This window comes from Mesoplodon densirostris, chromosome 4 (genome assembly GCF_025265405.1).
Source record: "Mesoplodon densirostris isolate mMesDen1 chromosome 4, mMesDen1 primary haplotype, whole genome shotgun sequence".
In the NCBI taxonomy this organism is placed as follows: Eukaryota; Metazoa; Chordata; class Mammalia; order Artiodactyla; family Ziphiidae; genus Mesoplodon; species Mesoplodon densirostris.
This window is the reverse complement of record NC_082664.1, coordinates 176,217,926-176,241,547: the sequence shown is the minus strand read 5'-3', so window position 1 is coordinate 176,241,547 and position 23,622 is coordinate 176,217,926. Positions and strand designations below refer to the sequence as shown.

Here is a 23,622-nt window from a genome sequence, read left to right as displayed (position 1 = left end):
CCTCGGGATGCTGTATGGGATTTTCTTTGTTCAAACGTACATATGTGTCATCTTTGATACTATCTGCGCCTATAAGATTACAGTTCATGTCTCAGGGAAAGAGAATGCTCCAGAATCTGGCAGAGGTTCCCACCTCAAATCAATTTCCTCGGAATATTTTCAGGCTGTTGATTCATGCAGCACATCCAGCGAGGTAGGATAGCTCAGTGATGTGAATGGCTTGGCTGAGCGCTCTGGGTGTTCCTCACACATTTTTAACTTGATAACAGGATCCAAAGAGGTTACTTTACCCTGTGGACATTGGCTTTGTCAAGTTGGCCGTGATGGGCCACTATAAAGATTGGGTCACTATTTTGGAGAAAAACAACTTAATTCGTTTTGATCAATTCAACAGGTGTTTTTTTGAGAATATATGATGAACTCAGCACTTTTCTAGAGTGGCAGTGGGGTCAGGGGAAACCAAAGAAGTGGATAGGACAGGGACCCTGCTCTCAAGGGTTAAAATCCAGTTGAGGTGATAGGACAAATTCAGGACACAGTGAAGGAGCAAAATTCAGTCAACTGTAACAGCTGCGGTTGTCTGAGTTCTCACTCCGTGCCCAGCATTGAGTCGAGTACTTGACGTGAAGGATCTCATTTACTCCTCAGAGCAAATCGATGAGAGTTATCACCATCCCTGTTCTGTAGATGAGACTTAGAGGTGTCAGGTGGGCTGCCACAGGTCTCCCAAGGGACAAGCGCCATAGCTGGGACCCCACGCAGGTCCACCTGAGCTGGAAACACCCCATAGCATGCACAGCGTGTGTGCATGATAAATCACAAATGTGAACCTTCAGGGCAATGAGCAAAAGCAGAGCTGGAAGGGAAGGATCACATTCAGGGTCGGGTGGAAAGCTCTGGAAGGGGGAGATCTTGAACTAGGGGAGGATTTGGGTAGGCAGAGGGGAGTTGGAGAAGATTCCAGGTGGGAGGGTTGGTGTGAGTCTCAGCAGAGGGCTGGGCATCACTCTCATCGGACTTTAAGTGCCAGGTGCACTTTGTAGTTTGGACAGCGCTGGCCCATCTGTCATCCCATGACTTTTACAGTGGACCCGTGCGGTAGCCTGGGTGGTGGTGTTATTCCCATTCCCCAGAGGAAGAAACTGAAGCTCAAGAGTTGAGTGGCTTGCTCATAAGTAGCAGAATCTGGAGTAAACCCAGGTCTCCTGTCCAAAGATCTTTTGCCTCCACCTGGTTGAGCCAGGCAAATCCCAAGGATCATCGGAGAGACCTCAGCTGGCAGCAAGGCACTTTTAGGAAGTATTTTAATGAGACAATGAACTTACTATTCATAACTATAATACAAACATTTCATAAAATCTTTTATATTTGGATTTTGTTCTAATTTACTATTATAATAGATAAATATGAAACATGTCTATTTTTCAGGTATCTGGTCCATTTATTCATTCAGATATTTATTGCACTCCAATTATGTGTCAGGCCCTGGACTAGCTAGTCGTTCTTTTTAATATAAAGTCTGTGACACAACTTTCAGAAGATGAAGCTCAGGGTGCAGTAGCCAAGCCAAGTGAGCAGGGTCTAGATCTCTGACATTTTGAATCTCTTTTCAATGGCTTTCTTGATGACAACGGCCTCTACCAGGGTCCCCAGAGTCTCGAAATTCTCTTTGGGTTAGAAATGCAGCCAACAAGAGTAGGTGTCGTTCATCGAGTTTGCTGTGTATCAGGTACCATGCTAAGAACTTTGTTTTTTGTTTTTTGGGTTTTGGGGGCCGCACTGCATGGCTTGCGGGATCTTAGTTCCCTGGTCAGGGATTGAACCCGGGGCCACGGCGGCAGTGAAAGCACCGAGTCCTAACTACTGGACCTCCCCGGGAGTCCCCATGCTAAGAACTTTGTTACCCCATTATTTGTCCGATAAAAGATATTATTATTTCCACTTCACAGATGAGGAATTTGAGGATTTCACAAAGTAACTCAGTGACAGAACCAGGATAAACACCAGGGTCTGTCTGTCTCCAAAACCATGCGCTTAACCACGGGAAAGGCTCGTTCAAATGAACTCCTGGCTGGGACCCCAATATGTACAGAAGTGGAAGGGGAGTGGGGCAGCCAGGAGCAGGCGGAAGAAGCCCAGAGCACCTTGTCCCATGTCCCACCCTCCTCTGCCAGCCTCTGCAGAACCGTCAGGGCGCCCTCATCACTGTGTAAAAGCCTCTTGTCCAGATGGTTTCCGAGAACTCCTGCGGCACTGAAAGTATATCTGGTTCTACCGTGGGTCCAAAGATGGCTTCAAAAACAAGAACAAGCAAAGTCAAATTTGAGAGCCTCTTGAGGAGACCTAAACCCTGATGGCTTCTTTCAATGTAAGTGCACATAAGTACATGTGCTTCTGTAGCTGTGGGTGCAGACTTAGTTGTCCTTGGAAAGCACTTTATTGCCTGAAGTTCTGGAGCTTTTGCTGCTCGGCCTGTCTCATACTTCCATTAATCACTGAGTTAATATCATAACCACACCATGAGGTAGGTGTTATGTCCCTTAGACAAATGGGAAGCTGAGCTCAGAGATGACAGTGACCTGCCCGAGGTCACACCGGAATTAGTAGCTGGCCCCGCTTTAAATCGGGTGCTTTGACATCTAGTTGTGTCCTCTTTTCCTTAAGCCAGAGCGGCCTGTCCACCCCGTCCCCTTCTGCCCACACGAGCTGATCTTAGTATGTAATTCATTATTCTCTCCCCTGCTCAGAGACTTAAGTGCCTTCTCATGGATTCTAGGGTCAAGGTGAAATCCCTTGACTGAGTCTTGAGCATCCACAGTCTGCCCCTAATCTGCATCACCATCTTCGACTTTGATGTAACTTACCTCCCTGGAACCCAGTTGCCCCCCCCCAGCAAAGTAGAACTTCCAGGTGAGAAAGGGGGCCCCACCACAGGTAGAAGGAAAGGGGGCGGCCAGAGGCTTGGTCGCGGGGAAGCCCGGGACCCATTTAGGAAGAAAGGAACTAAGGTTTGTTTAACATCCACCAAGGTCAGAAAACCCCAGCTTGAATCTCAGGTTAACAGTTCAGCACACCTCGGACAAGACTCTTGAGGGTTTCCTTTATCTTCCATAAAGCAACACTGGTGGTGGTCCTGAGCTCCTCATCAGATGCCCTGACAGCATGCAGGACGTCCTATATGGTAAAATACTTTTTCAAACTAGAAAATGCTGTATTCTTATTTTTATCCCCTTCTCCCTTCTCCTCTGACTTAGAGGTTATGCTTTCTTCTTGGACACCTCAGCACTAAATAGGAACACCGCTCTCCTATGGCCCTTACCATGGACTGCCTAGTAGTTCCTCATTTTTGTGCGTGCCTTTGCTGTGCTCCAGGTCACCCCAAACACTTCCCACGTTGAATTGTGGTCATTTTTGCCCCATCTCTCCTCATGTACATTGGAGGATCACAGAGCAAGTGGGACCTGGATTCTGTCTTGAATCCTTTAGACCACTTAGCACAGCATTTTGTTTGATCACAGTAGGTACCCAAATTATCGGTACTCAAATCTGCGTTATCTCATTGCATGAGTATACTGGATATGGTTGCGTAGGACTCTGAAGATTTGCTTTAAAATATACTACCGTGGGCTTCCCTGGTGGTGCAGTGGTTAAGAATCCGCCTGCCAATGCAGGGGACACGGGTTCAATCCCTGGTCCGGGAAGATCCCACATGCTGCGGAGCAACTAAGCCCATGTGCCACAACTACTGAGCCTGCACTCTAGAGCCTGCGAGCCACAACTACTGAGCCCCTGTGCCTCAACTACTGAAGCCCGCACGCCTAGAGCCAGTGCTCCGCAACAAGAGAAGCCACTGCAATGAGAGGCCAGCGCACCACAACGAAGAGTAGCCTCCGCTCGGCGCAACTAGAGAAAGCCTGCGCGCAGCAACAAAGACCCAACTCAGCCAAAAATAAACAAATAAATAAATAAAATATACTACCATCTTGAGATTTTAGAGACAGTTAGCAAGCCAAAGATATGCCTCATTTAACCGAAGAAGCTTTGGTCATGTACTAAAGTAGTGTAGAAATTGGGGATTTCTGTTGTTGATGGGTGAGAGACAACTCGAAATATAATTTGTTTTTCAAATCTAGAAAAGACCAAAAAGGAGAGGAGCTCGCATATGAAAGCAGCGGCATGTTGCAAACCCAAACTGAAAAATAACATATGTTCTGCTGGCTCTGTACTCCGCTGTGATCTTGGCACACCTTAATAGAGGGGCTGAAGATTGTCCTGTCCTGTTTGTAAGCCCTTGTTTAGAACTGATTGTCTGGTTCTCGGGCTCCACCTGCAGCACGTTTTCCTACCTGGATCTCAGAAAATCCATGCATTAAGCAGCAGCAGACCTAGGCGAATGGCCCGTTTGGGAACCCTGCCCCAACCCCATCGCACAACTGCACGCACCTGTCTTTCTGTTTCTCATAAGAGCTCGGTGTGGTTCAGCAACCGCCGTATAAGTGAAACGTGTGATGGGTTGTGAGAATTGGCTTTTCCAGTAACGATCACGACCACGTCACTAAAACAGAGATCTTCATGAGGGACAGAATCTAAGAAGATGTCTTAACAATGTAGTCTCCCTGGTTCCCATGGGAATATGGATGTTTACTTTTGGAGGAAAGGAGCATGGCCATCCATAAGGTGAAAGAAAGACTCCGGAACAGTGTGTTTTGAACCTCAAAGTTGAAAATAGATCTAGGACATTTATGCAACAAGTCTGTTATTCTTGAAAGTAACAGATTATTGGAGAGGACACTACCTGGGAAGGAATGTTAGCGCAGTAGCAGGATGCACCCCGGGACCTATGGTGACTGAGGCAGGGGGCACATGGAGAGCCCCTGGAGAATCGCCCCCTTGCCTGAACCTCCGGTTGTCTGTGGCTTTCAGATTAGGACCCAGATGACACATAAGACCCTGCACGAACTGCCACCTGCCTGCCTCAAGCTTATTCCTGACACTGCCTTTCCCACCAAACCACTTCCCATTCCTGCAGTGGCCTCACTTCCCCTCTTTACCTCTTCGCCTTGGTGGCTGCACGGACCACCTCCTCTGCTGGTAACCCCGCACCTGCACCATGCTCCCTTCACTTTGCTTGGCTCTCTTATCCCTAAAGGCTCCAAGTTGACTTCCTCCAGGCAGTCTTCTCTGATTTCCCCCTCCCCTCTCCTTCCGCAGCATCTCTACCAAAGCGAAGGCACTGCCAGTTTACTTCTATCTCGCCCCCCCGGGTTGGAAGCTCCTCACGGTCATCTCTGTGTCCCCATCGCCCAGCACCACGCTGGTCACATCACAAACATCCAAGGATGCTTGGCGAATGTGCCAGGAGCCCGATTTCAAATTAAAAATAAAGTAGCGATATCAGCCATCTTGAAGCTTTATCATTCACCTCTTTTACCTCCCAGCTCCCGTCCTGGCTGCACGAGGTGGAAATCTATACATCCTCCTCAGTAGCTACCTGGACCTCACATGGCAGGAGTAACATACACCAACACTGACAATGGAACAGTTACTTTTCATTACACATTTTTTCCCCTTTCTTACTAGGCTAACTAGCAGGCCCCCTTTTATTTCTTTCTTTATTTTTGGCCGAGCCACACGACTTGTGGGATCTTAGTTCCTGGACTGGGGATCGAACCTGCGCCCCCTGCAGTGGAAGTGAGGAATCTTAACCACTGGACCACCAGGGAAGTCCCCAGGCCCCCTTTTAAAGTTTAACTTAGGAATAGGACGCCCTTGTGTGTATCCCAGCCCCCGCCCCCAGGGCCTCGCAGGCTTAAGCTGCACGGTGTGAAGGTGCCCCTGGAATATTGCAATGCCCTGGGCTTGGCATCTGCTCTTCTGGTCCTTGCCTGCAATCACCTCTACTAACCGCCTTGCTCGTGAGATCCTCTATTGACCGCTTGAGTCTCAGCTTGAATTCCTGCAGGGCGAGACTTCAAGCCTCCTGTGTTCCCAGTGCGCAATACCTGGCACCAAGCAGACTCTCGATCGCTAATTTTGGATAAATGAATGAGGGCCATGTTAAGACATGTTAAAATGTAATTTGCCGCCGGTTATTCGCTGATCCGAGTGGGACAGTTTGTTGAGCCGAGACGGTTTTCTTGGGCAGGACTGTCCTGTGCGTGGAAGGAGGTCTAGATGTCACCCTCTGAATGTTGGCAGCATAAATACACAAAAGGGCGGGAGCATCCCACCCCGTCATTGTGACGATCAGAACTGCCCCCAGCACATGTGAGCCAGAGCGTGGTCCTTAGCAGGTCAGGGGTGTGGGGTCCTTTAGCTCTGAGTGGAGAAAAACTATTGCATCGCCATAGACTGCATGCCCCTCCCTCGCCATTCTCTCTCAGATGCCCGTAGGAAAGGGGATAACAAATGACAGAGGCCGTGATGGACCAATTCAGCTGCATCACCATCCCGAGAAGAGAGAGATCAAAGGGCACATTCCATTCAAGGTCAGGTTGCTGCGCCTCCTTTCCGCACAAAGGACAGCTTATTGCCTGCATATTTGATCATATATTTTAAAACCATTAAGAAGTTTAGACAGATTTTCTTTCGAGATTCCAGACAGTCAGTATCCTTGTAAATAAGAATCCATAAAATTGTTTTCTTAGTATTGTATTTTTTTCCCAGCATGTACAAATATATACCGTGTTATTTGAATTCCAAGGGTTTTACAATGTCTTTTTTTTTTAACTTGGAAATCAAATTTTATATCTGAAAGGTTAATGGAGAAAACTAATTATGCTATCTGGTAACCAAATGTGTGATGAGATGTTTGTCTCTGTAATTAACAGCAAGGAACTTTTACAGTTTCATAAAATTGAATGCTACACAGAGTATTCTGTGAACATTTGTTTGGACGAGGTGTCCAAAACAGAAATGTTTATGGATGATATAAAGTTGAACTGAAATGTAATGCAGGTGTCTGCTGTGCATCTCACAGAATTTCTCATTGCTGAAATGGAAGCCAGAAGATTAATAACTTGACTTTGTCATGATAAAATAAGTAATGTGTTCTTGGAACAGTGGTATGGCACATAAGTTACTCAGTAATTCCAAGAATTTATTCTGTTCCAGGAATAATATCCTGAACAATCTTTTTTTTTTTTTTTTTTTTTTTTTTTTTTTTGCGGTATGTGGGCCTCACTGTTGTGGCCTCTCCAGTTGCGGAGCACAGGCTCTGGACGCGCAGGCTCAGCGGCCATGGCTCACGGGCCCAGCCGCTCCGCAGCATGTGGGATCTTCCCGGACCGGGGCACGAACCCGTGTCCCCTGCATTGGCAGGCAGACTCTCAACCACTGCGCCACCAGGGAAGTCCCCTGAACAATCTATTTTTACAGAAAAAGTTGACGCAACATAACAGCCTACGAAGTTGCTTGTATGGCTAAAGGAATTATATCTCAAACGTGACTTTACCCCCACGCATAAAGTGTAAAGAACCCCACAGAAACGCAAGGTTAAGGCACATCTTGAAAGGAAGAAGTCAGGAGGTGCAAAAGTAAAGGTTCTTCTGTGAACATTAACTCATTCTCCTCACACATATATAATTTTTTCAATTACTAGCAAGGCTTTAATGGGCACCTTAATAAGCCTCGTGTGAAATACGGCGGAGCAGCGGTTGCTGCAGGAATGGGGGCTCCGGCCGGCCCTGTGATGAGCTGCTTAACTCCGCCCTGAAAGCGGGAGCAGTGCAGCCGTGAGGGGCCCAGACCTAATCCACCTTCCTCTGGTTCCCTGTGGTCATTTTGGGGAACTCAGTCTTATCCTTTGTGAAATGGGGGAAACGGTTCCCTGTCTGTCGTCTTCAATAAACTAGGAAGGCGCTGAGGATGAGACGCGTTCCCTTGGGAGAGCTTGCCTAAAAGACACGATTGACCCTAGGCACCCAGTGGCCTCATCTTGCAAACCCCACGCCCCATGGAAACCGGGAGAACTTCCGTCACAGACGCCACAGGTGTTGGTTTACGCCTTGTACATCAGTAGTGTTTTGGGGTTTCTTTTTCCCCAGCTTTCCTCAACAGTAGCGTCCCAGCATAGCTGATACTAGAATTAACCCATTCCTGTATCCATTGGTAGGTCTTTATTGAGCAGCCCCTGGTGCCAGGCTAGGAGATTTGACAGCCCGCTAGGGTGTGCCAGGAACACAGAACCAGGGGACCTCACCTGGGGAGTTAAGGGATGTGACCCTTGAGAAGAGGACGTTTAAGCAGAGAAAGACCTGAAGAGTAAGTATGGGGATCAGGCTGAGGCTGTGAGTTGGCCAGGAAATGACAGGGCCCCAAGAGCCAAAGACCTTCCTTAGAGCTGATGCAGGGAGCCCTCTGGCCATCCAGGACAGTCGCTAATGGGATTCGGATTTAATTGTCCTGAAGTGAGGCCTGGGCGCTGGTATTTTGTCACAGTTGTCCAGGTGATTCTACTGTGTGTCAGACCCCAGAGCCGCCATCTAGAGCAAGGCGAGACGTGGCAGGAGCTAAGGCTGGAGGAGCCCCCAGCGCGAGCGCTGGCCCCCATCCCTGGGTGGCCGGCATCCCACCGAGGCAGGCCACGCCGCGATGCGGTTTGCATTTCTGAAAGATCACCCTGGCTTCAGGATGGACGTGGCTGGGCGGGGAGCAGCGCTGAGGGCTTTTGGCCGTAGCCCCATCAGGTGGTAGTGGGAGGCGAGTGGAAGGACTGAAGAACAATCTAGAAGTTATAATAAGCAGGACTCAGTGATGGATGGGCTGTGAGAGGGGAGGGATGGGAAATGGGGCCCAGGTTTCTGGCTTGGACAGGGGGTTGGTGCTATTTATTAAGGCTCGGGGAGAGTCATCATAAAATACATTTTTGGATGTGATTTTAAGGTTGCTTTTGAAATGTGCAAGTGGAGCCGTCCAGTGGGCAATTGGATATGTGGGCCTGGAGCCCGGAAGTGGGATCGGGGCTCCCACAGACAGATGGTCTCTGGAACCAGAGAGAGGCTGGGGGATCCAGGAAGTGTGCGGAGAGGCCCCGGGGAAACTTGGCATTGAAGGCAGTGGCCGTAACCTGTAAGTGCATGGTGAAGTCAATTTAGTGGATTGTCACCAACAGGAACAAGAAGAAGAAGAAGAAGAGAAATAGAAAATATCAGAGCGTCTTGCATGCAGGAAGGATAAACTTGTGAAACTTTGGTTTTCTTGCTGCGAATCACAATCAGAAAAGTTTGGAAGCCTCTGATTTAATCTGTGGTTGCCTCACCCCTGGAGATTTCCCCTTGGCCTCACTCAGGGAAGGCGACCACTGCCAACCTCCAGGTGCCTTTGGGCCCAAGGTCATGAGTTTCTTGAGATTCTTGGAAGAGAAAGGTGCTGTGAATGTGATCCGTTTTCATCATCATTAACATTATTTACATTGAAGATGAAACTGTACGACAGCATGTGTACTTCAGTTGGAATATTTTTAAAAATTTAAATGACTGAAGAAATATAATACCGCCAGTCCTTAATCCTGTTCATCCTTAACTGACCCGCGGTGTAAATATGTGCATTAACATCTCAGTCAGGAGCGGGGATGTGTACTTCTGTACTAGCGTTCTTTTTGAGTTTTCTGTACAGTAGAGCAAAGGGTCAAGATTCCAGATTATATTGAAAAGGATTGTCTCTTTCCGGACAGTAAATTATGAACATTTTCTCTCATATTGAATGAAGACAAGATTTTGGTTATGCTACTCTAGGAAAATGGAAGCAGCCCTTGATCTACAATCTTGTTATATTTTTCCTGTGTGTATTGTCAGCCTTCGAAGACATTTGCTTTATGTTTCACAGAACCATGAGCACAAAAAAATTCTTATTCTGCCTTTTCCAAGTTAAAATATTTGGCTTTTGTAGAACCAACAGGACTCACATGAACCATGGTTTGAATTTATAGGACACGTCTGAGCCTTCTTCTTTTAGTTTGAAACAGTACAACTAAGTTGGACTCCATAAACATAGCTTGGTCCAAAGGTTTCATTGTTTCCACCATGTGTATGAAGATAAGTATGGGGTTAAGGTGCTGACTAGTTCACACAGAGCCCAGCGCAGGTCGCGACAGCTTCCTGGATTCCACGCAGAGGGACTGTTTTGTGGATGGAGCGCTTCCTGCCATCCAGCTAGTTAGTTTCCCAAGCGTCTTAATAGAGCAGTGAGGCTCATGGACCTTGGAGTGTGGTGGGTCTCTAATTTCTAAACTCAAAGTCTCTGTTTTCTCCTGGGTAGGATGTATTCATAACATCCGAACCTCTTAGCTTGTGATCAGGATTAAGTGTAGGCAGCACGCTCGCCAGAGGGCCTGGTACATAGTAAGTACTCCATAAATGGTAGCTTTAACACTTTTCCCCCTAAGTACGTCCAAATTCCTTTAAAAAATACGTGGCTTGTAATGAGCTTCAAAAGAAGGTCATCTTAGGCCTATATCCCAGGGGTTGCAAAATAGGCCCCACCCAGGCCCCGCCTTCCTTGACTTTCTTTTGCTGCCGTCTCTGGCCCCCTACTTCCCCTTCCTGCTCAGCTTCATCTTTCCCGGGTGACTTAGAGAAGACTTTTTTAAGTCCAAAGCTGCCTCTAACCAGTTGCCTTATACCCCGCTCTACATTCCCACAGGGAGAAGATGGTACATAATTCTTCCAGATTATTTTTTTCTTACAAAAAAGTAATACATATTCATTCCAAAACCACTTTGAAAGCTTTAACGTATAAAGTTGAAAACAAGGTATAAAGTAAAAATATCCTGTCCCAGTCACACTCTCCCGCGATAACCACTGTTGTGTTTTTTTTTTGGTTGCACCAGTAGGCGGGCTCCTTAGTTGCGGCTCCAGGGCTCCTTTAGTTGTGGCTCACCAGCTCCTTAGTTGCGGCACGCGGGCTTCTTAGTTGCGGCATGTGAACTCTTAGTTGCGGCATGCATGTGGGATGTAGTTCCCTGACCAGGGATCAAACCCTGCATTGGGAGCACAGAGTATTATCCACTGCGCCACCAGGGAAGTCCCGATAACCACTGTTAACAACAGTGTGTGTGTAAGAAGTACACGTGTGTGTGTGTGTTATAAAAAGGAAAATTGAATCATCCTGTATAATGTTTTGTAACTTTTGTTTTGCTTAACCGAATCTCCATCTGTTCCACACAGGTTGAGTGTCTAGTTTGAGCCAAGTAGTTAGGCCCTGATTATCCAGTGGTAGAGGAAGTACGCATGGTCTCAGACGTCGTGGAGTTTCTAGTTTATCCTTCACTTACTTCCAAATGACTATGAAAGGTCCATTTCATTCTTTACAGACGTGTGAAGATATGCTGTAATCTCCTTGTACCGATATGCCGTAATTCACTTATCTAATGCTCACTGATCGATGTCTGGGTGGTTCCCAGTGTCTCCCTAGCAAAATGATGCTACCGTGAATGTCCTTGTACTTGTGTCACGGGTACTTGTCTGAACGTTTCTGTAGGATAACTGCCTGTGAATGGAATTGCCGAATTCCCTCCAAAAAGATCCCCCAGCGACAGCCTGTGAGAGGGGACCGTAACCCCGCACCTTCACCCAAAAGGGGCTTTGTGAATCTATAGTTTTGGCCAAATTAATAGATAAAGAATTTCACATTATTTAATTTTCATCACATTAATAATGAGGGACATTAAGAGATTTGAACTATTTATTTCTCGTGTGAATTGCATGTTCACGTCCTGTGCCCATTTTCCACTGTTAGTGCGTGTCTTTTTCTTCATTGACGTATAAGACCTCTCCTGTGTATTTGGGATTTTAGCTCTTTGGCTTGATTATTCCTGAACATTACTTGACGTGGTGGCTTCTGACCTACCCACTTAATGTGGCTGGAATTACAGTCCATGTCTGATGAAGGAACGTTGTATCGGGAGGCCGTGTTGTTTTTATTGTAAAATCAAAGTTTTCCATGTTATAAGAACACTTGGGGGAGAGGAAAGCAGATAAACTCTCTGAACTGGTTGGGTAGTTCTAGTGGTATCATAGCCCTCTCTTCTTCTCATAGAAGTTTCTTCTCCTCTGTAGATGTTCTTGGAGGGACACGTTTGAGAAGCAGTGTGACAGCCCCTTCTGATTCCGTTCCTGGCATTTCTCTGCTCCCCTGGCCTTTCTTGCCCTTTCTGCTTTGAAGGCCCGTTTTCCAGCCTGGACCCATGGCATTCTGTCTTGGGACCTGTCCTGGCGTCACCTCCACAGCCTTGATTAAAAAGAGCTCCGGCCTCCCGCCCTGGCTGTGGGTAGCCCTTGCTGGGTGCGCCTGCCCACGTGTTAGGAGAGAGGCCCTGGGTCCTTAGAATCATTGTGCATCCATCTGGGTCCCGTGCTAGGCTGTAAAGTCCTGCAGGGAAGAGACTGTATCTTGTATTTCTTTTCTTTTTCTTTCTTTGCTCCCATAGTATCTCATATTTAGTAGTAGAACAGTAAATGTTTATGGAATGGATGAACGAAACTGGTATTATCTAAACAGATTTGAAAGGAACCTCGCTGTCCTTTCAGTGAAAACGCCATGTACGTGTTGAGCTGCTTAATTATTTTCCACCTAAAACTTCAGCTGAACGGGAGGGTCCTCCAGCACGTGGCAGCACGCACGCGGGTTAACACCTCCTGTTCAAAGCTTTTCGCGGTGGCATTTAGACCCCGTTGTGCCCTTGAATGGACTCCAAGGGCTGTTTCAGGGCTGCGGGTTCTGGCACGTTCTCTTCAGTAGAGCTCGCTTCCTCTTTATTTCGGGGGGCTCCACTTCAGATTGCTGGGGAGGGAAGGGCTCACGTGGTAACCACCGCTCTGTTCTGTAGGGCTTTTCAGACCGTTCTTGCTGAGTTCGAACCCCAGGCTTGCGTGTCCCTGGTAAACGTGGCTGTGGTCCCTGGGGACGGCCAGTTGTGACCCTGATAGCATCTGCCAGCCAACACGGGTTTGGAGTGAGGATGCCAACCCCGGGTCTGCTCAGAGCGCAGAGTGTGCCCCAGATGCCTGGCTCTTCGGCTCACTTGCCAAGCCACGTGGTGAAGAGAGCCGTGGCCTGGGCCTGATGGACCCTGCCTCCTTTTTCCTGCTCTTTCTCTCACCGCTGTCATTTGACAGGTTGTAGTTCAGCCTTTTCTGCAACATGGCTCCATGCCAACTTCTACTCGTGTTTGAGAGGAGTTATTTGCAGCGTTCAGTATAAATCCTGGTCATCTTAGTATTTCTCACTGATAAGCTCAGCTTTTTTCTATTCAACATATCATTACCTGGAAAATGCAAGGAGTTTTAAAGCTTTTTTTTTTTTAAACGTATATCCACAGTGACACGCAGCCATCACCACCGTTTCCAGAACTTCTTCAACATCCCAAACAGAAAGTGTCACTCGTGCACATCTTCTCAGATGTTCCTCCTCTGTTTCTAGAACTGGAAGCGTCAGCTCTTTAGACCATAATGTTGCCCAGCCTCCTCCCTGGAAGCTACAGTTTGAGTCTACTTTTTCCTCGTGGATAAAGAACAGTGTCAGTAATAACTCGTAGTGTATTTGAAGATAATTAAGTCACTCAATAGCCATTTATCTCTCAGAGAAACGGCCCGACTTCTTTAACCTTTCCTTGTTCCTTTCATCTTTTTCGTTGACTTTTGCACGCTCTCCTCAAGTTACTCAATAGGCTCTTTACAAGAGCGCAAAACCTGGACAAGATGGGAGTTCCCTGGTGGCCTAGTGGTTAGGATTCCAGGCTTTCACTGCCGTGGCCCGGATTCAATCCCTGGTCAGGGAACTGAGATCCCACAAGCCCCGAGGCCCCAAAAAACCAACCAACCAACAAACAAACCAAAAACTGGACATGATACCATAGTAAGAGTCGACCCATACTGGATGCAGTGGTGACTGACCCTCCGTGCTTTAAGTGCCTGTCGGTCCTTTGGTAGAGGTGACTTACCGAGTGGCACCCCGGGGATGGACTTGATGGTGGGTCAGGGCACACGAGGAGCTGGAGGTGACGCGGTTCTGACCACTGTGACTGCTGCCTGCCACGGGGACGGGGAGTCCAGGAGGAATAGGTGGCCTCCCTTCCCCAGCTTGGACACAAATTAGGTGATAGTAGTTCTTTTATGTTGAAATGAGGGTTTTGAGCTCTCTACGTTGTTAGATTAATAGGAAATCTGGTATCTCCAAATACGATGACCTTCCACCCCCTGAACTGTTGATGAACCCCAGGGGCTGACTTAGTCCAGAAGGCCAGCTACCGCTGGTAGTAATAGTAGCTACTGCTACTACGGGAATAGTTCAGGAGCATTGCTTCATCGTCAGCCTTATGTACATTTCCAACTGCCTGCCGATTATCTAAGTTGGCTTTGTCAAAACTAGCCTCATTGTATCGCCACTTCCCTGCACCCTTCTAATTCTCTGACTGTTGTTAGCATTCATCCAGTCCCCCAAACTAGAAACCTTGGAGTTATCTTTAATTGATTCTCCTTCACATCCCACCCCCATCCCCACATCCAGTGAATCGCCAAGTCTCTCTGGTGAACCTTCTTAAATGTCTCTCTTTCCACCTTCTCTCTCCAGTCCCATCCCCCAGTACTGGTACAGACCGCCACGGTCACTCACATAGCCTTTAGCAACAACCCGCTGGCTGGTTTCCTCTGCCCACACCACTCTCACCATAGTTTTGCCAGATTTGTTTTTCTAAAGGAAAGGTCTGATTATTTACCATCCTTATGTTAAAAGAGATCATGAATGTTAAACTACCCAGAGCAATAACCCAGTTATCTCCAGCGCAAAATTTTTCTTCCTTAACCTGGTACCTTACTGGGATGACCTCACTGTACATTTCCACTTCATCACCTGCCACTTCTCTTTTATGAGCCTTCAACTCCCGGCACACAGACTGCTGTTCAGGAAGAAGGGTGGGAGGTGATACAGCTGTGGCATCAACTCAAACAACAGTGAGCTTCTGCCTGGGGCCAGAAGAGCGATGTTTGGGGGGGCCACCGTCCCCAGCCCCGAGGGAATGGGAGGTGAATAATTTTCATGAGGGGCTGCAGGGAGGCAGGGTCCTCAGAGAAGAGCTGATTTTTATCTCTAGCAAGGAAGCAGAGGCATCTACAGATCATGGGGCAATCTGCTACCTGGAGTTCCGGCGGCACAGAGTTAAAAGAGGTGTAGGGCCAACAGGATGGGGAGAATCAGGACCATTTCTTAGTACAACAAACCAGTATAAAGGGATTTGGGTAGAAGATGTTGAGAGATTGGGAGGGGGAGTACCTTTCAATTTGAACAAGATGATTTTGGTATCTCTGGGGCCCAGGAGATGCTTGATAAATGTTTATTGAATGATTTATTTCTGGTACTTTTTCAGTCCATCCTATTAATGTATTGTTTGTTTATAACCTGAGGATCACATTTAATTCTGCTGGACGTCACTCTGCTTTTGATAGGACATTTCTTTCATTTACTTAAGAAGGGTATATGGAATGCCTACTGCATGTCAACACCAGTTAATTTTTAGGGCAAAGATGTGGTGACTGTTCTTTGTGAAAAGAAGGCATATAGAAACGGACGTACAATGTTTATGTATGTCATCTCACTCTATGTTTGGGCATTACCGTCTTTTTTTCTTTTATTACCCCAAACCATGAATAATCGTGTTCTGTGTAGTGTATCTTTCTCTCCTGGCCAAGTAAGAGGAGATCCTGTATGATGACTTGTGTGTTGCAAGACTCTGTATGTATTATATAAATTCTTTACGTAAAGGAAAGTGATCTAGTAGAGTCTTGAGGTTTAGCAAAGGGTAGAATCCAGCCTACTATCTTTTGTAGACCTTGTCCAAAGGAGTCTAGTCAGTAAACACTCAAAACATTTTTCATTTAAGGCTGTTTTACCTATAAGGCAGCCATATAGCATGGGTCCATGTTAGTAAGATTTCTTACTGTTTTGTCTTTTCTAAAAAGATCCAGCGCCTTGCGGTTAAGCATAAGTAAAGGCATAGTTAGGTTTGGAAAGGAATCAGGAAAGTGCACAGGTTTCCTTAGGGAATCGTGCTTCTTTAGAGCTTCCTTTTCCTGACATTTATACGTGGAGAAGACATTGCCTTAAAACTGGAAAGACAAAGAGAGGTCAACTAGTGCTTCGAATCTCAATCTCTTAATACTTCCTGCCCTTTTTTGTTTGTTTGTTTGTTTTTGGAATCAGAGAACTCGGCTTCACTGTGACAGTCAGAAGAAGCCCACTTTTTCTTTTTTTTTTTTTTCTTTTGCGGTACGCAGGCCTCTCACTGCTGTGGGCTCTCCTGTTGCGGAGCACAGGCTCCAGACGCGCAGGCTCAGCGGCCATGGCTCACGGGCCCAGCCGCTCCGCCGCATGTGGGATCTTCCCGGACCGGGGCACGAACCCGTGTCCCCTGCATCGGCAGGCAGACTCTCAACCACTGCGCCACCAGGGAAGCCCAAGCCCACTTTTTCTGAGAAGGACTTTTAGAGGCATTCGGTGCCCTGTGAACATCTCGGTAATGGAAAACCCTGCATCCCTCCTAGACTGCCCTGTGTCCCCTAGGTTATGCCCAGCAAGGTCTGGTTCAGAATTCATTTTACGGTTCAGGAAGCTGAAGTCAGAGAACGGCAGGTGGCTTGTCTTGTATCAAGTAGCAAGTCAGCACAGTTGGGAAGCGAGTCCAGGTCTGGGGAGCACCAGCCCCGGCCTGTCCCCTGACCCACACAGCGGCATCCGTGGTCTGAGCCTCTGCAGTGCCCCTGCTTGCCTGCCGTCCGCACCCATTCCATCCCAGTGCATGCAGGCTGCTCAGCTTTTTCTGTCGTCCCCACTTTTAGTCTTCAAGTCGCCCCGCCCCCCCGCCCTCTGCTCCATCCCTCCCAAATGTGCTTGTGCGAGGATACTCTCCCCCTCTCTGCAGAGCCATCGTCGCCAGCCAGCGAGTGATCCGGTTCCAGGAGCTCTTCCCCCAGGCGGTACGGTCAGGGCTGCTCCCGACTTCTCTGGCTAAAGGAAGGACAGTTCAGTTACCCATTGTCCCCTGGGGACGCCCAGCGTGTGTCCTCTAAGAAGCTCCCCGCAACCAGCCCGTTTCCAGCCTTCCCCACATCTCTCAACTTTCCTCCCCTTGACTTGGGCAATTGTTGCACTTTTCTCCGTTCCATCCTTTCAGATGTCCCGCAGTCAGATGGGCTGTGCGCTCTCTTCTCAGGAAGTCAGCCAGCTCTGCCGCCCTCCTTCACAGACCCCTGTTTTCTTCCTCCTCGGTCCCAGGTCCTGATCTGTTGTTGTGCTTTGTTTTTTGTTTTGATTTTAGAAGAAATGTTTCTAAACGTCAGCCCGCAGCCAGGATCCCCCTTGATGCTTGCGCCTTCTTTCCTCTACCGAGGAGCCTGGACTTCCACATGAAAATACCAAGGATGCAGAATTCACACTGTAGTTTCAGTCTTGTAATTTTCAGAGCTACAACTTCTAGGGCTGTGAAACTAAGGTCGTGACAAAGCAGATTTGCTCTTAGAAAGTTCCAGGATCCTCATGACTTCTTTCCCTGCCCAAGACAGCACTTTATCATAGAATTCAGTCCCCGGAGCAGAGGTGGAGCCTTTGAAAATAGAATATCCCTTTGCTGTGATGTGTCAGGGTTCATGTGCAGCTGGCACTGACCCAAGAGCCAGGCAGTGTGCCTGCCTTCATCTGGCTCGGCTGGTGCAGCTCTCACCAGGGAGCCAGGAGGGAGGGCAGTGGCAGCCACCAGCCAGTGCCAGTTAAGATCAGCATGCTGCAGGTGGATGCATGTGCAGTGTCCTTGATCTAGAAGATCAAGAATAAAAACCCTGCAGGAAGGAAGCTCCTTCTTGCCGAAACTGCGCTGCTAACCTAGCCAGGAAGGTTTAGGTTTGGATGCTGAAACTAACACCAGCCACGTTGGCATGCAGATTTATCTTTCAGAATTCCTCTGGGACCTCTTCCAGACACACCCTGTTCCCCAGACATCTTGAGAAACTTGTAACTTTTGCTGACTCTGCATTACTTAAATTGTGCTTGGTCATTCATTCTCATAAAATCTGGAACATGATTTATCATTTCTATATTGTCATTGTCACAGGTGTTTGAAGTGAAGAGAGTTTTATTACAAATTAAAATATTTCTCCTCTCAAGCATATACCCACACAGAGCAGAATTGTAAATTTGGAAATCTGTGTTATTTCTGTGTTTGCTCATGTTAGATGTTAGACAGTTAATATTTTTATGATTTTAAAAATTGAAGATACTTATTTGAAAACAGTATATAAAAGTTCCCTTCTATTCAGTAATGTATTCATATATTAATTAGCTAAATATCTAACTAGACAACACAAGATACCTATATTCACTGTGCAGTTAGTGCTGCAGAGAAATCTGGCTAATATGATGCTGAGTGCATGAAAACATGATCGTATTAAATGTGCTAGATTTATCTGCAAGAGCTGTGTTTTTCCTAATAGATACTTTCTGTGGGCCTTTCCCTTTTCTTGTACTTGAAATTGCAGGCATTTAGTAGAGTGACTGTATGAGTGTGTATACATACCCTGGCATTAGACTTTTATTTTAACACCCAGATTAGAGAAGAAAAAAAAAAAAAACCGACTTCTCTTAATCTTTGTAAAGATACTGGCTGATGACAATTTAAGAAGATAGTATGTTTGAAATCGCTCCTAATACATCTAGGCATTCTCTAGTGTTATTATTTATAGAAAATATTTTATAGCTGTATAATTTGAGTCATGTTTAAGCAATATTTATTAAGTACCCTCAGTGCAATACAGATACCTTGGTTCAAAAAAGAAAAAAAAAAATCCTCTGAGGAAGGAATATTCTTAAAAGAGAGGCTTGCATCTGGAGTCAGTAATCATTCCCATTTCCAAAGAAGGAAGGGGTGGCCTTTTTTTTGTTTGTTTTTTGTTTGGTGGTGGATTATTTTTTCTTTCCCTAATTTACAGTGATATCTCTGGCCCCATTTCCATTAGGAGATGAAAGCATGGAAATTAAAAAACAAATTACAGGAATGAGAAGATTACTGAACGACAGCGCTGGGAGGATCTACCAGCGTGTGGGCAAGGAGGGGGAGAAATTGAAAGAAGAACCCCAGGATTTGGATTCGATCTGGCCTCAGCGTTTAAACTCTGTGGAGGCCCCGCCGAGCCTCCACCCGTCTTCCCGTGGTGCGTGGAACGAGTTACCACCTCAGAGCGGGCAGTTCTCAGGGCAGTATGGCACCCGCTCCAGAACCTTCCAGAGCCAGTCCCACTCCGCCGCGAGCTCCAATGGTATGGCCGTCATCAGATGCTCACAGCGCTTTCGGGGCCGTTGCCCCAATGTGTTTTCTGTCTAAATATTCAGTATGTTCTTTGAGTTCAACATATTAAACCCTCCCTTAATTATCACCCACCTTAGCTGAGTTATTTTAAAAGACGGGGAAGACATAAAGGAAAAAGTTGAAGAGCATCAAAAACCAGAATTGAGACGCAGGAAAACCTGCGGGTTCTCCATTAGAAGGGACAGTTTCTTGGTAGAGATTTTAGCCCTTTAAGAAGGTTAAAGCCATCATTTGCAGAGATAACAATACTATTGTCACAAAAGACTGAACAGTTAGGGCAGAAAGAGCTCCGCTCTGTCATTAAAAGAAGCTTCCTGGTCACACGGTGTATTAATACATCCCCTTGCCTAGTCCTGCGCTTTCTTCATTATCAGAAGAGTCAGTGAAAGGCAGGACTGATGACCCCGCCCCCAGGTGACACCTTCACTTTAACCTCACATTCAAGCTACTGAATCTGATGATCCATATTTTACAACCTGCTTCATTCAGGTTGAAAATTATTCCTTTAAAGTAAAATTTCCTTAATTTAAATTCCTAATTTTTTTTTTAGTAATTTTTATTGGAGTCTAGTTGACTTATAACGTTGTGTTAGTTTCAGGTGTACAGCAAAGCGAATCAGCTACACACATACATATGTCCCCTCTGTTTTAGTTTCTTTTCCCATATAGGTCACCACAGAGTATTGAGTAGAGTTCCCTGTGCTAGACAGTAGGTTCTTATCAGTTATCTATTTTAAATTCCTAATTGTTAAGAAAAAAAGTCAAAGGGCAAATTTTTTTCAAAGCGTAAGGAAAAACTTGATGATTTCTCCATTCACGTTAATTTCCCCTCCAGTGACATGGGATGCTACTCGTTCTATAAATTATGTACAGATGTGCAGAACTGTAGTTTTCACAAAGAGAACAAGAAGAAAGGAAGAATGCGTTTTCAGTTTCCTTGAAAAGTTAAGGATTTTTTTTTTCCCGTACATCATCCTTCAAGAAAAAGAGAACTACTTTGATTTTATTTTTCTTTTTAAACACAATTTGCAAGAACCAGTTCAGAGGTATGAAGAGCCATCCTGAGCCACTGCTGATGAGACAGGGAGGGACCCCAAGAGATGTATGGGTGTCTTCTCTCTCTCTTAATTTTACATAAGCCAATATCAGATTCACATGCTGGCATGCTTCCAGGTTAGAAGGAGATGGCTCTTTTAAGGCTCCTCCATAAAAATAAAAGGGCAGTTCTCTTTAAAATTAGAAAATGATTTATAACAAGCTGAAAAGGGTTGGTTTTGTCCTCTAAAAATGATAAAGATAGACTTGGGATAGTGACTAGGAATATTCTACAACGTCCTCCTAACTCTACTGCCATGGGAGAAATGATTAGAGAACTAAAATAGCCTTAGGTATGTATGAAGTTAATAAGCCTCACATCAATAAGTGTCATGTGAACAATGTTCTGTTTTCCAGGATGCAACAAGGATAGTGGATTTACTTGGGAAAATGTTAGTAATGGTAAAAGTTGAAAACCTGAATTCCCCCATATTCATTTAAAAATAGATCTTTTTGTATTAATTGCTTGCATATTTTCGATAGGAATGCATTTGGTGTGTCACTGGAATTATCTGCAGTTTTAAAGTTGTAACATCTCAATTTGCTACAACTCTGAATGTAAATAATTATGCTGCTCCAAACATTAAGTATATCCACAAATAATGCATATTGCAGGATGTAAATTACATTTAATGTATACTAAAAGATATCACTGGACCAAAACCTTAGAACTTCCCTCTTCCACCTGTGAAAAAACCGAAGTGATAGCAGTCTCTTATCCTGATCCACTTAAAGGTAGCAGGGTTGGATACTGAGACTGGGAGAACTGCGCTGAAAGCGTGTTTTTCCAAATGTCCCGTGTTATTACAGGGATAATAGGAAGATATTTGTTTACATGTAAGGGAAACAGAATAGGATAGCTTTATGAAGGAAAAGATACTAAATTTAAACAGTGGAAAAGAGACTAAAGTGAAATTAAAGAAATGGGAATGGAAAAAAGATGTAGAAGGATCTCCTTTATGAAGCTGGAGAAAATCCAACACCCCAGCACCCTCTAAACCCTCAAGTTCAAATGGATCCTCCCAGATCCTCCTGCCCCCGCTTTCTCCATCCCAGACATACCACACCCAGAGTGAAAGTTTAATGTGCTGACCATTCTTAATTTTTGGAATAACATGCATAATGATAAAACTATTGTTTAAACAGACACATTTAATTCTTAATATGAACCCTCAGGACATATCCAGCTACCAGGTTTGTTTTTTTTTTTTTTTTTGGTAACACTGTTCTCAGAGCTAGTTTTTTGTGCAATAGCATGAGTGTGTTTCTAGTGAATTTTTCTGGAATTGTTATCTGAGATGAACTGGGGTGTCAGTAGGGAGGCCTGCCGTGACAGTGAATTGTGTGTGTCCGTTCACGCAGGTTCTGCCACCCCGAGACACAGCACACACCTGACAGTAGAGAAGCCTGGATAATTAGATGAAGTCAGACCCCAAACTTTAGGCTGTCCAAATTACTGGGTACGTTTTCCTCAGGCACGATTTCATAGTTAACTGCACAGGCTTCAGAAGCCTGTCACGGTACCTTCCTTTTTTTTTTCTCTTTATAATCTTGCTGTTGCTTGGCGTCTGTCATTGTTTTCTTTCATGCTCAGGAGAACTTCCAGTGGTGAATTCGTCCGTTGGATCAAACTGCTGTACTTGTAACTGCCAGTCAACGTTGCAGGCCATCCTCCAGGAACTCAAGACCATGCGGAAACTGATGCAGATTCAGGCAGGTACGAAGATCAGGCCTCGGCTGGAGGCCTCGGGTTTTGAATGCCTATGTGACATCTCCAGTCAGGATGTTCATGGTGCTTTGATTACTCTCTGCTTCCTTCCTTGCTATCTTTTGGGGTTTTTTTTAAAAAAAAAAAATTTACTGGAGTATACTGGATGACATGCTTCTTCAATTAGCCCTTTTCTCCACTTTTTCTACAACCCATCTTCCCATTAGCAACTCTAACAAACGCTTTATGGCTGGTACATGTGCTCCGGATACTCCACCCCGACTCCCCACACTTCACAAATGTCAGCTAATTAAACTTTGAAACAATTATACCCGCAAGCGGGCAGAGCGCTTGGGCTCATTTTCCTAATGGGAATCAACATGGACGTTCACGTCAGGGACGGGGGTGAGAACGGCTCATTTCCCCTCCTGAGGGGCTCAGTTTGGGGGCCGCGTGCATCTCACACACTCCCGCTCCTGCACAAGTCCCCCCCCACACACACACGTGTGCGTGCGCGCCCCCCGCACTGGGCTCCGTGTGACAGGTGGGGAGCCACGCATTTTTGTACACACGAAGGAGCCCTTAGGAAGCATGGGCTCCGCTGGTGAAGATTCCAGAGCATCAGCTGACAAGAAACGTTGGTCCTCAGGCCCTGCTTGTGGCTTTTCTCCTTAACATTCAGGTCAGAGGAGCTGAGAGACACCTCCTGTTTTGTCTTTTTATTTACACGATGCTTTTTTTGTTCTCGCCCCTGTTGGACAAGTTGGAGCAGTGAACTTGCAGTTTGGGGTCAGAGTCCCAGTTTCTCCTGTCCTAGCTTGTTTAACTTCTCTGAACCTCAGATTTCTCATCTGTAACTGGAGTATTAATATCTAACTCACAGGGTTGTTGTGAAAATGGAATGAGATAGTAAATGGAAATGAACTCCGTAAAGCATGATCCGAGCCTCAGCTATTTCGTTAGCGTTGTTATGAAGACCTGGAGCATTTCATAGAGGTCTAGAAGTCTAGGTCCTTCTTATAGTGGATGTGTTTTCTTGTCTCCACAATTAGGGGAGGAAAAAAAGGACATTTTTGTGACAGGTACAGAAAGTAACAAATCATTTTATTAAGCCCTCCCCCTTGCCTGGGAAAGCTGCTCCTTGAGCAGGAAAATAGCACCGTCTTTTATGACTATCATCCCTACCCCCCTTTTCTCTGTAAAGGTGTTCAGAAAGGTCACTGTTCAGAAATCGTACTTGGTGCCGTTTAGTGAATTCTAGTAAAATTTTAATATTCAGTGATGTGGTTTGATGTAAAAAGCTTCCTACTAAAACATATCAGTCACCCAAGATCACGTGAAAGTAAAACGGGCAAAAGGCTTTCTGAGAAGCGACATCTAATTTTATGTGCTGGATTTGGTCTTATCCCAAGGGAAAAAAAATAAGCAGTTTGGTCAGGCCAGTAAGCATTTAACTCACCTTGTTCCACCAG

At 46.0% G+C, this 23,622-nt stretch overlaps 1 protein-coding gene across 5 annotated transcripts in view; it reads left to right on the top strand.

Moving 5' to 3' along the window:
- BEND7 (BEN domain containing 7) overlaps positions 1–23,622 on the top strand; it is a 77,888-nt gene that overhangs the window by 5,121 nt on the left and 49,145 nt on the right. For all 5 annotated transcript variants that reach the window (XM_060095478.1, XM_060095477.1, XM_060095476.1 and 2 more), the window contains 2 exons: positions 18,999–19,298; positions 22,037–22,159. In XM_060095478.1, coding sequence (XP_059951461.1) covers positions 18,999–19,298; positions 22,037–22,159 — 423 coding nt within the window. The remainder of the gene's footprint in view (positions 1–18,998; positions 19,299–22,036; positions 22,160–23,622) is intronic.